The sequence below is a fragment of the Procambarus clarkii genome, chromosome 39, assembly GCF_040958095.1.
Source record: "Procambarus clarkii isolate CNS0578487 chromosome 39, FALCON_Pclarkii_2.0, whole genome shotgun sequence".
In the NCBI taxonomy this organism is placed as follows: Eukaryota; Metazoa; Arthropoda; class Malacostraca; order Decapoda; family Cambaridae; genus Procambarus; species Procambarus clarkii.
The window spans coordinates 12788714-12802436 of record NC_091188.1 but is presented as its reverse complement, the minus strand read 5'-3'; the positions used below and the strand labels follow the sequence as shown (position 1 = coordinate 12802436).

General features: G+C 48.9%; 1 protein-coding gene across 4 annotated transcripts in view; it reads right to left on the bottom strand.

Moving 5' to 3' along the window:
* LOC123760409 (piwi-like protein Ago3) overlaps window positions 1-13723 on the bottom strand; it is a gene marked incomplete at its 3' end in the record, with an annotated part of 98228 nt that overhangs the window by 30005 nt on the left and 54500 nt on the right. For 3 of the 4 annotated variants that reach the window (XM_069338376.1, XM_069338379.1, XM_069338380.1), the window contains 2 exon segments: window positions 1189-1367; window positions 9848-10016. In XM_069338376.1, coding sequence (XP_069194477.1) covers window positions 1189-1367; window positions 9848-10016 — 348 coding nt within the window. 4 annotated transcript variants of the gene reach the window in all.

The window sequence follows — 13723 nt, the reverse complement described above, 5'->3', positions numbered from 1 at the left end:
GGGATTGTAGGGAATTTCTACCTCTCTGTTTGTTTTTTTGTTTTAGTTTTTTACCATGTGGGGTTTGTTTTGTTATTCCTACCTTTCTGGGTTCCTAACCCCGGTCGATGGCAGATAAGGAAAACCCCAACCACAAGGGGGTTTTCCAGGGCCATTGCTCCCTGAAACCTCTCTGAAGGGGCCAGGTTCTGGCACTGGTCCCTGGTAGGTCTGAACTCCTTAGCTAATGTCCCGGTCTAATATAACATACATTAGCCCGATAAGCTCCAGGGAGCCGTAGGGGCTCCCCACAGAAAAGACCATTAATCTTTGGCATATTAGTATCGTATCATATAATACAGCATACCCATCACCTCCTGAAAGTGCAAAGCAGACTAGTAATACAGTACATCTAATACTAATACTAAATGTAATACATTTAACTATTACATCTTATTACATAAGCTGTAATAGTTAACTACATCTCTTAAATCTGTCTTGCACAATTCCGTATAATGTCTTGAGCCTTTTTTTTTGTTTGGGCACTAGGTTGGGGGCATTCTTTGGTTGTGTTGGGGTGCACTGGGGTTTTACAAAACTTTATTTATATAGCCCTACTGACAATTGGAAAGTTTTTCATTGAATATACATTATTGTAAAGACACTTAAGAGGGCTGCTGTCTCTCAAGTGTCAATGAGGACAGGAAGCCAGCAGCTTGTCAAAGGTCCCCACATTTGTCCTGATGATTTTAACTATTTTGATCTTAAATTGCAGCAGTGTTTTGGCACTTATGCTTAAGTGGGTAAGTGTTTCCGTGGGTTTACAGCCCTATTGGTGAAAACGCATCTCCTGTTTTCTCCTGATGGAGCTTGAACCTCCCATCAGGAGAAATGCTCCTTGTTCATGTTACATTTGACCTTTTGAAGAATTGGTCTGGATCAATATCCTCCAAGTTGTTCAGTATGTTAAAAGTTTTAATGAGCTCAGCCCTGTCATGTCTGGTCTGCAGTTTGCATAGTTGCTGTTAAAAGTTGCTTGAAGCACTTCATTCTACCTGTGGTTGTATATTAAATTCAGAGTTAACACTGTATTTTATTATAGTTTAATGGCTATACAGCCACCAAAAGCATTACCAATCCCTATATTTCATGTCTAAGACTCATATACTAAGCCACAAACAATTAATTCTCAGCTTCTTGAGTACTTACGGGGACAATGACTTTCTCCCTACAAGCATCCCGGCCCCAGTCAGCTATGTCTAAACCAGGCACCGTATTATTTGCAAAGTAGATGGTCTCAGGAGGCAGGATGCGGCCTTCCAGTGGTACAGTGCAATCATGCAGCTTCAAACCCCAATCAGCAAGGATCTGATGAGCTTCTGGGGTCTCTGTGATAATGTAAAAACCGTCATATTAGTCTAGAGCATCAGTTACTGGAGTCCTTATGCCTACTGGGAACCACGAACCAGAACCTGGTTCCCTCAGAGTCGAAGAGAGCAATCATTGGCTTATGAACACTACACTTTTGAGAGTACAGTACAGTCATGTTTGCCATCGACCTCCAGAAAGGTAGGTGAACAATTACAAGTCCCAACTGGTAAAACATTGTAACTCAAGACCGAACAGAGATGAAGATTCCACCCCCACCCCCAAGAGAAAACAACAAACCAAGCAAATGTCTATCCAAGCAGTGCGCCCACTCGTTAGCGACCCCTCCGCCCTGCCTATGTGGCCCAAGCACTCACATCGGCAATTCGTAGACTGATAACAGACCATCGACCAGAGGAAGGGAGGGTGTCACGGAGCCTCAGGGGCTCAACCCAGAAAATGGCATTCATTACATTCAATGCTAGTTTTCTGAGGTGAGCCCCATCGGCTCCCTGAAGCTATATAACCACAGATAAGTAAAAAAAAAACACCGTTGAATGTAATGAAATGCCATTTTCTTGGTGAGCCTTGGAGGCTCCATGGAGCTATCGAACTAATACGCAATCTTTATGCCAGGTAAATAGTCAATGGAATTCTATCTACTGGGGACCACTAGCCAGAACACGGCCCCCTCAGAGAGGCACAAGGAGCAATGGCCCGGGAAAATTCCCATGGTTGGGGGTTAACCTTATCTGCCATTGACTGGGGTTAGGTACCCAGAAAGGTAGGAATAACAGAACAGACCCCACATGGCAAGAAAAATGCAACTGAAAGCTGAATTGAGAGAGGTAGAACTCCCCTCAACTTCCAAGGAAACAAGCAAACGTTGCACCCCCAACGTTGGGTCGCTCTTCCGTGCCAGTTCGGAGGGTACGCATCAAAAGCAAAACAAAAGCGCCAACTGGAGGGAGGGAGGATGCCAGGGAGCCTCTGGGGCTCACACAGAAAATGGTGTTTCATTACATTCAACGCTCATTTTCTGTGGGGAGCTCTGTCGGCTTCCTGGAGCTACATCACCAAGGATAAGTAAAGGAGGGACTTACCCGGGAGGCGGCCACCACATGCCCCTAAACTCAAAGGCAGGACAACGGGTTGCAGCCTGTGACCTAAAGCCACACATGAACGCCCAAGACCAGGAAGGTTAACCAAATATCAGGCGGCCAGGACCCTGTTCGACCTCCAAAATCCCAGTGCATGAATATCAGTCTAAGACATGTTGCCGAAGATGGCAACAAAGCTCTGAACGTCGTGGGCACGAGGATAGACCGCAGGTTGGCTAGACTTAATAACCCTGCGGATGACCTAGGGGACTCTGATCCCTGGAACAGGGAATGAGGGAAACCGGATCAACTCAAAGCGCATCCCCGGCCACAGAAGCCGAGGTGTGCAGGTAATGGTAAAGAGCTGCAACCGGACACAACGCATGATGCACCTCCGGCCTGACCAACCCCAGCATCAATGACCCAAGGACAACTCTGAAAGGCAGCTGTCTCGTTCTTTGCCAGAAAAGAAGGCTGCAAACTAACAAACTGACTACCAGGACCGAAGGAACTGAAAACCCTGCGCCGGAGGAGAGCATGAAGCTCACCAACCTGAACCCCAGAGCCCAATGTTAACAGAAAGAGCCTTGGAAAAGCAATCCTGAACCGAAGGGGCTACCACGAACTGAGAAGAGAGAAAGGAGAGCACCCTGTCCAAAGGAAAAGGACGGCTCAGGCGGCGCATGAGCAGACCAGAGGTGAAACAAAGTACGAAAAAGCTTACGGAACAAGGCTGTAGTAACATCCACTCCAAATGCAAGCAAAAACAGCTCCGCCAGCATCACACGATATGAGGCGACAGTATTAGGAATTAAGTGACTGGTCTGAAAAAGCAAAGAAAGGACAAAACAACCCAACCCAAAATAGAAGACAACTAACAAAGAGAAAGAAAATGACAAAAAGAATGGCAGGAAACTTCATACTGTCGCCAAGACAAAGCATGCAGGTGGGACACCATCAAAGAAGCCACCTGATCACCATACAGATGGTGATAAATCCCGTCAAACAGACCAGACGCAAAGAGCGGAGAAGATCGAATCAGCTGGATACTGAACCAGTCTGATCTGTTGGAAGAGGCGGAGCCACGGAAAACGCCCCCGGGTTCGCACACCGAGCAAGCAGCACCTGAAACCAAGGCTGAGCCGGCTACCAAAGGGCCATGAGGACTACTTTCTCATGGTAGGCTTGACCAGGGGGGTTGGGGAGGAAAAGGTACAGGTAACCCCACCTCGACCAGTCCAGCTGAAAAGTGTCCATTGTGAACGATTTGCAGTCAGGGAAGGGGGCCACATAAATCAGGAGATGCCGAGACCACCCCGATGCGAAGAGGTCCACCTCCAGGAGTCCGTATGTCCGGCAGAGCCAACTGAAGGAGTCGGCTTCGACCGTCCATTCAGTGGACTTGGGAATGAACCAAGACAGGCTGTCTGGCAGGACATTGGACACTCCAGATATGAACCGCACAGAAAGTCAAACCCTGAGAAGCCTGCAGACAAGCCACTCGAAGTGGCCAGCCCCAAAGAGGCAAGGACTGAAGAAACCCCCTGCGGTTCAAGTAATGAACCACCAACAGAAGGACGGACCCCATCACTCCTGGCTGGCCTGGTGAGCATTGGTCACAAAAACCAAGCCGAGAGACGACACGTCCGTGAACACATCAAGCGAGGGCTCGGGTAGCCGCCAAGGCACTGAACCCCAAAAAGCCTGAAGAGGAAACTGACGACGCAGCAACCGACACAAGGCCCCAGGAGACCAAACCCAATGATCATGAGAGAAGAGGCAGAAGGGGCATCCCCAAAGGAATCAGAACAGATGCCAAAGCCAAACCCGACCAAGCGGGTAAACAAGCACAGCGAAGTTCTGACTCCTGCACAACTGCTCGAGCAACTGCTGAGTGACCCAGGAGCCCTCCAAAAACAGGCAAAGGTGGGATTGCAGCAGCAGCAATGACTCGAGAGGGAGAGACATGGAAGCGGTCCGAGAGTCCCACACAAGACCCAGCCAAACCTGAACCCAGGACGGAACCAGATGGGACTTCCTCCAGTTCACCAGAAACCCTAACTTGGCGAGCTAGGAAAGAACCACACCTTTGGCGAGCAGACAAGCAAACCGGCTGGGAGCCCACACCAGCCAGTTGTCGAGATAGACCAGAACCTGAACCCTGAATACTGACGGGTCACCACGACTCAACGTAACCAGTCCCTGAACCCCGGATGAATCGAGACGTGCCATAACGCGTTCCGGAGGTCCAGGGACAACATCCATGCATCCTGCTCTAAGAGAAGCCAGACCTGGGACAGAGTGGTCATCCAAAAAGAGGGGTAGAAGATCCAGGCAGGACAAGTCCAAAATGAACCTCAGATCTGCACAGTTCTGTTTCGGGACTGGAAACAGGCGGGAAACCCACCAGAGTGACATCGTTATTTCGACCTCGCCCAAGCACACCCACTCTGAGCTGACCTGATGCAGAGCAGGGGAAGAGGCCTGCCCCCACTAGCCCTGAATCCCCCGGAGGGGGAGTAGCCACTCAATGCCACCACAAGCTGGAATAAACGACCCTGAAATGCCCATGAATCATGGGACCAGGCATGAGTAAACAGCGAGAGCCTCCCCCCCCCCCCATCGCACCGTCAGCGGGGCGACTCGCGAAAGGGCAAACGCCCCTTACAAGAAGTCAACCGATGAGTAGAGCGACCCCTGCGCGGACCAGATGCCCCCGGCTCTGAAGGAAGTGCCATCTCAGAAACTGGCACCACTGGCCCACCACGACTAGAGGAGCCTCGAACCATGGCACAATCCTTCCAGGAAGGCCCGCCACGCCCCTCCCCCCCCCCCCCAGGAGAACCAACAAGTTTGACAAGGGACGACAACTAGACGAAGCTGCTTGCAGAAACTGTGAGACAGCAAACTCCGCAATCAGCAACGGACAAAAAGAGCGACGAAAGCCTAGGAGCCAGAGCCCAAGCAGATTCCAAGGAATGAGCAAGCACCACCTGTCGGCATGCGAGGCGAGAAGCAAAAAAACAGACACACCGCCTCCTTGAGTATCGGCACAAACAATTTCAACAGGGCAGCCGACACCTTAGCTGCTGAGGCAAGCACATCAGACAAAGACCAGGCACCTAGCGCCCCCAAATCCTCCTAGAGCCAGTCCAAGGTCAGCATGAGAAGGAAAAAGAAACGCAAGACCGAGGCCAAATGCCCACGGGAGTGCAAATCCTCAGCTACCAAAGCAGAAGAAAGGGAGGGAACCTGCACGTGAAACTGCACAACACCAACATCCAGAGGAAGCACAGGGGCAAACAAGCACGCATTAAGGCGCTCAAACTCGCAATCCAGGTAAACTTGTGCCATGGTGGAAGACTTCCGCCAATCAAGCGTGCGGCTCCGACAAAATCCATGCCATGCTCCCAACGAAAAGAATGGGCAGTCTGCTAACCAGGAAGACTCCAGTACCACGTAATGCACCCAAAAGGGAAAGGTCAAACCGAACTTAAAGAAGACGGATTCACCACCGAGGCGTAATCTAGGTCACGCAGGAAGTAAGCCGCGATGGCCTCCCGAACCACCTTAGGCAAAATTCGAGAAGCCGAAAACCTCTGGAAGGAACGAACTGAAGAACCCAGGGAAATCCAGAACCGTACCCGACGAGGAACCGAACCCAAATCATACTTGTACAGGGAAGGAGGGTATGAAAACCTCTCCTCCTACAACAAGCAGGCCTGCGATGGGGGTACCAATACCCAAGCAAGGTCAAACGGGGCCCAGGCCCCCCAAGGCAACTCCTCCCCCAGCCCTGGGGCCTTCCATGCCAGAATCCCGGGGCAGAGACGTCCTTCACACCAGGACCCGGGGCAGAGCCATCCTCCACACCTTCTACCCCTTAAAGAAAAGACAGAATCCAGGGGAAAGACTGAGAAGAAGGTGGTCTGCTGGTAAGACCCGGAAGCCTTGGCAAGAAGAGCAGGCTCAAATGCCTCCATTGCCGACCCGGAAGGGGCAGTCCCTGAAGTCGCCCAAGTCTTATTACCATCTAAACTCTGCCCTGACTCAGAAACCCTCAGACGTTTGGGAGCCGGGAGCAGGACGAACAACACCAACAGGGGAAGGACAAAGGAGCTTGGATGAAACCTAAGTCGAAGCGACTAAGGACCCCCCAAGTCTGGGTCCTATAACCCCATGCCAGGCAGCCTTGAGGCATCCGGATGAGCAACTAACCAAGCGTGCTGCGGCAACCGATATTTAGCATGCAACGCCAAAGCCACCTTTTCCCGAATATCAATATCAGAAGATTGGGTAATCTGCAGCACGGAGCAAGACTCACAAGACTCCGGGTAAGAGGTGTCATTGACCCAACATGGAGCATGACGGAGGCAAAACTGGTGAGATTCACTCTGAGACAAGGGGACAGAGCAACCTTTAAACTTGCACGCGGCGAGTTGGGGCCCTGAGGATGCATCCATAGGTCCAAAGAGCTGCAATGAGGTTTTCCAGCGCCTTTAGGCTGACTGCTAAGGGAAGCCCAGGCAAGGTATTGCTAACAGGTTGGACCCAAACTACCAAGAGAACTGCTTAAAACCTGAACCCCTGTGATGTGTACAGGCATTGGGGGACTAATGGAGGATCACCAATACAACAGAAGGGTTGATAAATCAGGAGGGCAGACCCCCACCAGGCAAAATAAACAAAAAGAAAAAGTAAACCCTGCAAAAGCACATCGTCCCCAGGAGGAACAGAACCGGCCGCTGTGCATAATGGGAGACAAGCTTCACAATACCTTGCGCCCCCTACCAGCAACGATACCACTTCCTACCCAAGGTCAAACAGCAGCAAAAAAAAAAAAAAAAAAAAAAAGCTGGCCCCAAGGGCGAGCAATTGCCAAGCAGCAAAAGGCCCATACGGAAATGGTTCCCGAATGCTCTGTGGAAGATATCCCAGAAGGCCAGGATTTACAGGGTGCTTAGCCCTTAAACTGCGCATGGCATATATATACGCCATGAGTAACCTGTCCCACCGTGCGCCATATATATATGCTATAGGGTGCCAGGCACGATTCAAATGGCCCGCGGCTACACGGGGTTCACATCAGCTTTCTCAGGGCTCTTGTAAACAGACGTCATGTTTAAAAAATATCGTGGGCAATATTCTCTGGTGTGAGAGCCACAGTACTATGGAAGCAACCAAAGCTGGCGCACGCAGCATGAGCTAACAGCATTGCTGTTCAGCTTGTGACCACAGCATCACCTAAAAATGTCAAAATAAATATGTAACTGCTATTATTTAGCGATGACAGTATTACAGATGACTCCTGTCTGTGATAACAATGACAAGGATTGTGATAATAGCAGGAGTGTTGTGAATAATTAGCGATGTGTGGGCGGAATAATGCTGAGGGAGAGAGGGAGGGAGACTGTGTGGTCACCTGTTATTGCCTGCATTCACCATACCAGCTCAGTGGTTCTCTATACAATGTCTGTATATAGTGAATAAAAGCAAAAACAGTATGGTGGGAGGAAAATGTGGGCTAGTGAGATGTTGTTGAGGGAGGAGTGGCAGCGAGTGGCTGACTGGTGTGTGGCGGCCACTCTTCGTTGCTTTTTGACTCACAATACCAACTTAGTGGTTCGTTATGGTGAACAAAACATGCAGATACTTATATATAACCTGTGTGTATATGGTGTAATAACAGCAAAACTATTTGTTTATTGTTTTATGAACATAATAATTGAATCACTAATATGCACACCATACTTTTGAGTATAGCGATGATTCACCTCTTTTATTATGTAAATATATCACACTACACACTATTGAATAATATTACTGCAAAAAATGAAGAAAAAATCAGAGATATTGAAATAATTAGGTAATAATATCTTTGTGGCAACTCCTGCCTGTCAGCTTGGGTGACGCTGACCACCTCTGACGACTGATCTGTCAACGCCCAAAAACTTCCTCGACCTATTGCGCCCAAAATATGTCGCCTACGATTTTATTTGTTTACATTTCCAGTGCCCAGGGAACACAAATTAACATTTCTAGAAGATGAAATAATTTTTTAGAATTTTTTTTTCTTGCGCACAAGGGTGTAAATCTCCTCAGGACCCCTTAGCAGCTTAAGGGTTAAGGAAGGTGGCTCTAAGCATGCAGCCCCAGTACTGATAAATTACTCCTGGCCTGTGCACCACACACAGCAGAATACACCATAAGAAACAGAACTGCAAGAGTCAGAGGCCAAAGTTGACGACCGCCATAGTCCACATCAGCCGAAGAACTGAATGCTGTAGCATTAGTGATGTTTGTGTTTGCTTGTTTTAGTTTTGGAGTTCTGCCACCCTGTTCTGTTTTAGATAGCAATTTTTACCATGTATGGTCTGTTTTGTTATGCCTATCTTTCTGGGTGTCAAATCCCGGTCGATGGCAGACATGGAATGCTTCCAACAAACACATGGGGGTTTCCATAAGCCATTGCTCCTCATGTCTCTCTCAGGGGAACCAGGTTCTGGCTTGTGGTCCCCGGCAGGCAAGAACTCCATCGACTGATGCCATAGTCTAATACAGTACATACATATCAGCTCGGTAAGCTCCGGGGAGTCGTGGGAGCTCCCCATAGAAAACTTCCAAGAAATAATTTTTTATTATCAAATTATTAATTTGTATGCCGAGTGTAAGAAAAACACAAAAATAAGTGAACATTTATCATTTCACTGGGTGGAGGCACTCTGCAAGGCTGCTTCTAGCACTTGCCAACTCCTTTGTGCTCAATTTTACACCTTTAAACGCTTTATGTTTTATCCTCGGATGTTTCACTGATTATTTTATCACTTGTTCTTCTTTATTTACATCTATAGAAAGCTTTTATATCCATATTTGCACTATAAATGTAAAACCCAGACAATAATTGTTTAAATCATCATATGATGATGACCACATTTTCCTAGTAACATTCATGACGATAACTGCATTTTCGTCAGGAGGATTTTTTCATGGTACTGTAGTTTTTTTGGTAGTAGGATTTTTTTCATGGGTCAAGGTAAATTCCATTACATCCATAGCCCTATTAGATCTATATTTGCATCATACATGTAAAACACAGATAATAATTATTTAACTCTTCATAATGTATGATGATAACTGCATTACCATGTGAATCAACAATTGATGACTACCGCTGTCTAAGGGTTAATAAACACCAACAAAGTTAAAGTGTGTTCTCTAATAAAATAATGTTACTTATGGTGGGCAACACAAAACATTTTTAGCATTCGAATTACAAAATGTCTTTTGAAGAGACAAGTTGATAGTTTACAAATTTATGTGGCACTTAAGCAATCATTTTTGTCAGCTTAAGTACCACATAAAATTCAATTTTATGTGGTACCAAAAATGTAATTGCTAACCATTGACATTTTTGATGAATGTGCGAAGAGAAGCCTGTCGAACTGTTGGAGTTATCCGGGTATGCTGGGCAATATCTTTCATCACCCGAAAGTCAGAACGCATATCATCTGTCATGCCAGTCATGTAGCATAATTCAGGAATCAAACATAACACCCTCTTTGAACCCTGCTAGGAAGAGAAACTAATGATTATGGTGATGATTATCAAGCACACACATTTGTTTGTATGGATTAGGCCTGAGCATCATCATTATTATTATCTTGTTCCCACTTTCACGGAGGGGAGACGCATGAGCCAGAGAAAAAAACAGCGTTGAATGTAATGAAACGCCATTTTCTGGGTGTGACCAGGAGGCTTCCCGGAGCTATCCAGGCTGATATGGATATATTAGCTTTCAAGCATCAAAGTGCACTGAGTTTGGCCTACCAGGGACCACGAGCCAGAACCTGGCCCCTCTCAGAGAGGCACAGGAAGCAATGGCCTATAGAACCATCCCCCCATGTGGTTGGGAGCACTTTATGTCTGCCATCAACCAGGTCAGGCACCCAGAAAGGTAGGCGCCCCAAAACAAACCCCTATTCTGGTGAAAATATTGCTACCGAAAGCTGGAACGAGTGAACAGAACTCCCCAAATGAAAATTAGCAAACTAGCATGATGTCATCACATTGCAGCGCCACTGTCTCGCGCTGGCGATCTACCCTTCAATTCTGAGGCTGGATGTCAAACTAAGTGAAAACACTGCCGACCGGAGGGAGGGAGGGAAGGTTGCCAGGGAGCCTCCGGGTCACACCTAGATAATGACGTTTCATTGCATTCAACGCTGGTTTTCTGGGGGGAGCCCCATCGGCTCCTCAGTGCTAACTACCCAAAGATAACAAAAAACAGGCACTTACCCGGGAAGCAGTCGGCCCTCGATTCTCAACGCGAAGTCGAGACAACAGGCTGCAACCACCGACCCAATGTAACACAGGCCCTACGAGGTCCTGTAACACTGACAAAGTAGCAAGCAGCCAGGACCCTGTTTGACTTCCAAAAACCCCGCGCCTGAATGTCAACCCAAGACATGTTACCGAAGACGGCAGCCAAAGCAGCAAATTTACGAATGTTGTGGGAACGAGGATAGACCGCAGGCTGGCTAAACTTGATAACCCTGCAGACAACCTGGGAGACCCGTGCTCTAGAACAAGGAAGAAGGGAAATCTGGTCAACTCGAAGCACGTCCCCGGCCAACGAAGTCGTGGCGCGCAGATAACGGCAGAGCTGCAACCGGACACAACACATGATGCATCCCAGGCCTGACCAACCAAGCATCAACAACCCAAGGACCCTTCTGGAAAGCAACAGACTCATTCTTCGCCAGAAAAGAAGGAGATGACTGCAAATGAACAAACCTACCTCCAGGACCAAAAGAGCAGAAACCCCTGTGCCGGAGGAGAGCATGAAGCTCCCCCGACCAGACCTCCCAGAGGCCAATGACAACAGGAAAAAGAGCCTTAGAAAAGCAATCCTGAACCGAAGGGTTCACTATAAACCCGAAGAGAAGAGAGAAGAGAGAGCACCCTGTCCAACGACCAGGACGGCTCAGTCGGCGCATAGGCACGCCAGAAGTGAAACGACGCACGAGACAGATTGCGGAACGGAGCAAAAATAACCAATACCGAACGCAAGCTGTAGCGGCTCCACCGGCATCACACGATACGAAGTGACAGGATATGGCATAAGATGACGGTCCTGAGACAACCCTATCAGAGACCGAAGTACACCTACACAGCGATAGGAAAAAACATGAAGACCGCCAGGCAACTTCATAATGTCGTCTGGATGAAGATTGCAGGTGGGACACCATCAAGGAAACCACCTGATCACCATAGAAATGGTGATACACTCGTGTCAGAAAGTCCAGACACAAAGAGCGGAGCAGCAACAAAAACCAGCTAGATACCACACTTGTTTCTTATGGTAGAGGTGGAGCCAAGGAAAGATGCCCGGGTTCGGACACCGAGCAAGCACCTGGAGCAACAGCTGGACTGGGAAAAAGAAAGAGGTACAGGAAGTACACCGCGACCAGTCCTGCCGAAACGCATATACCCTGAATGCGTCACAGTCGGGGAAGGGCGCCACATACAGAGGAAGACACCACGCCAACATGAGAGCTTCACCTCCGGGCAGCCAATGGAAGGACTCAGCATCGACCGTCCATTCCACGGAGAGAGGAATGAACCAGGACAAGCCGTCGGCTAGCACGCTGGACACGCCCTGGATGTGAACCACACAGAGAGCTAAACCCAGAGAACTCAGCAGAAGACCCACTCGAAGTAACCAGCCCCAAAGAGCAACAGACTGAATGAACCTCCTGCATTTGAGACAATGAACCACGGGAGAACAGTTCAAATAGAGCCTGATCACAGAGCCCCGAGGAAGCTGAATCCATCGCAGCACCTGCCACACTGCCGCAAACTCCCTCACCGTGTTGTAAACCCGACAGAAGGATGAACCCCAATGCCACTGGCTGAACTGGCGAGTACTGGCAACAAAACCCCAGCCGAGAGATGAAGCATCCATAAACACATCAAGTGCGGGAAGGGGAAGGTGCAGTGGCACTGAACCCCCCAAAAAACGAAGAGGAAGCAGGTGATGCAGCAACCGGCGCAAGGCCACTGGGGCTCAAACCCAATGGTCGCAAGAGCAGCTAAAGAGGCAGCTCTGAAGATACCAGAACAGCCTCTGAAGCCAACCTCTGATCAACAGATAAACTAGAAGGGCAGATTTCAAGTTCCCACAGAGCTGCTCGAGCAACCGCCAAGTGCCCCCCTTCCCCTCAAGAATGGCTGAAGATGGGATCGCAGCCGGAGCAGCGCTGCAGGGGATTGGGGAAGAGAAATGGACACAGTCCGAGAATACCATATAAGGCCCAGCCAAGGCCGAACAGAACAGAACAGAACAGAACGGAATCTACTGGGACTTCTGCCAATTAAACAGGAACCTGAACCCAGCCACCTGGGAAAGAACCAGATTCCTGGTTAGCAGACAAGCAGACCGGCTGGGAGCCCACACCAACCAGTTGTCGAGGAAGGTGCCCTAGCAGAAACAAATGGGCCACCACGACCCGAGTAAGGCCCGTAAAAATGCAAAATCAAGCCGAAAGGCAGACAACAAAAACGGTAAGCCTGTTGTCCCAACTGCAACCTCAATTAATCCCTAAACCCTCTGATGAATAGGGACATGCCAATTAGTGTCCTGGAGATCCAGGGAAATCATCCAAGCATCAGGTTCGAGAGCAAGCCAGACATGAGTCACAATGGTCATCTGAAAAGAAGGGCATGGAATCAACCGGTTCAGACAAGACATCCAGAATGTACTGGAGATCTGCACAATTCCATTTTGGCACTGGAAACAAGCAGGGAAACCCACCTGAGAGACACAGTCGTTTTGACCACACCCAAGCAAAGCCACTCCAAGATGACTGGAACGAATGACAGGCAGGAAGGCTGCTCCCTCCAAGCCCGACCCCCCAAGGGGGAGGACGGCTCACCCAACGCCACCAAAGGCCGAAGGAAATGACCCAAAAAGCCCACACATCTTGGGACTAGGCGTAAGCAAAAAGAGATGTCCAACTCCCTGTCAACGAGGGTGATGCTCAAAAAGAGATGCCCAATGCCAATGCGAAATCCAAAAAGCCAAGTGCTGCACAGAGCAAACACGGTACCGACCATACGACAAAAGTTCCCGGGCAGTCTTCGAGAAGACTGAAGAGGCACAAGCTCGAAACCAAATGACCACGAACCCGGTGATCCTCCACTGCCAAAGCAGTCGAAAGAGTGGGCACCTGAGCATGTAACTGTACCAGACCCATATCACGGGGAAGTGCGGTAGC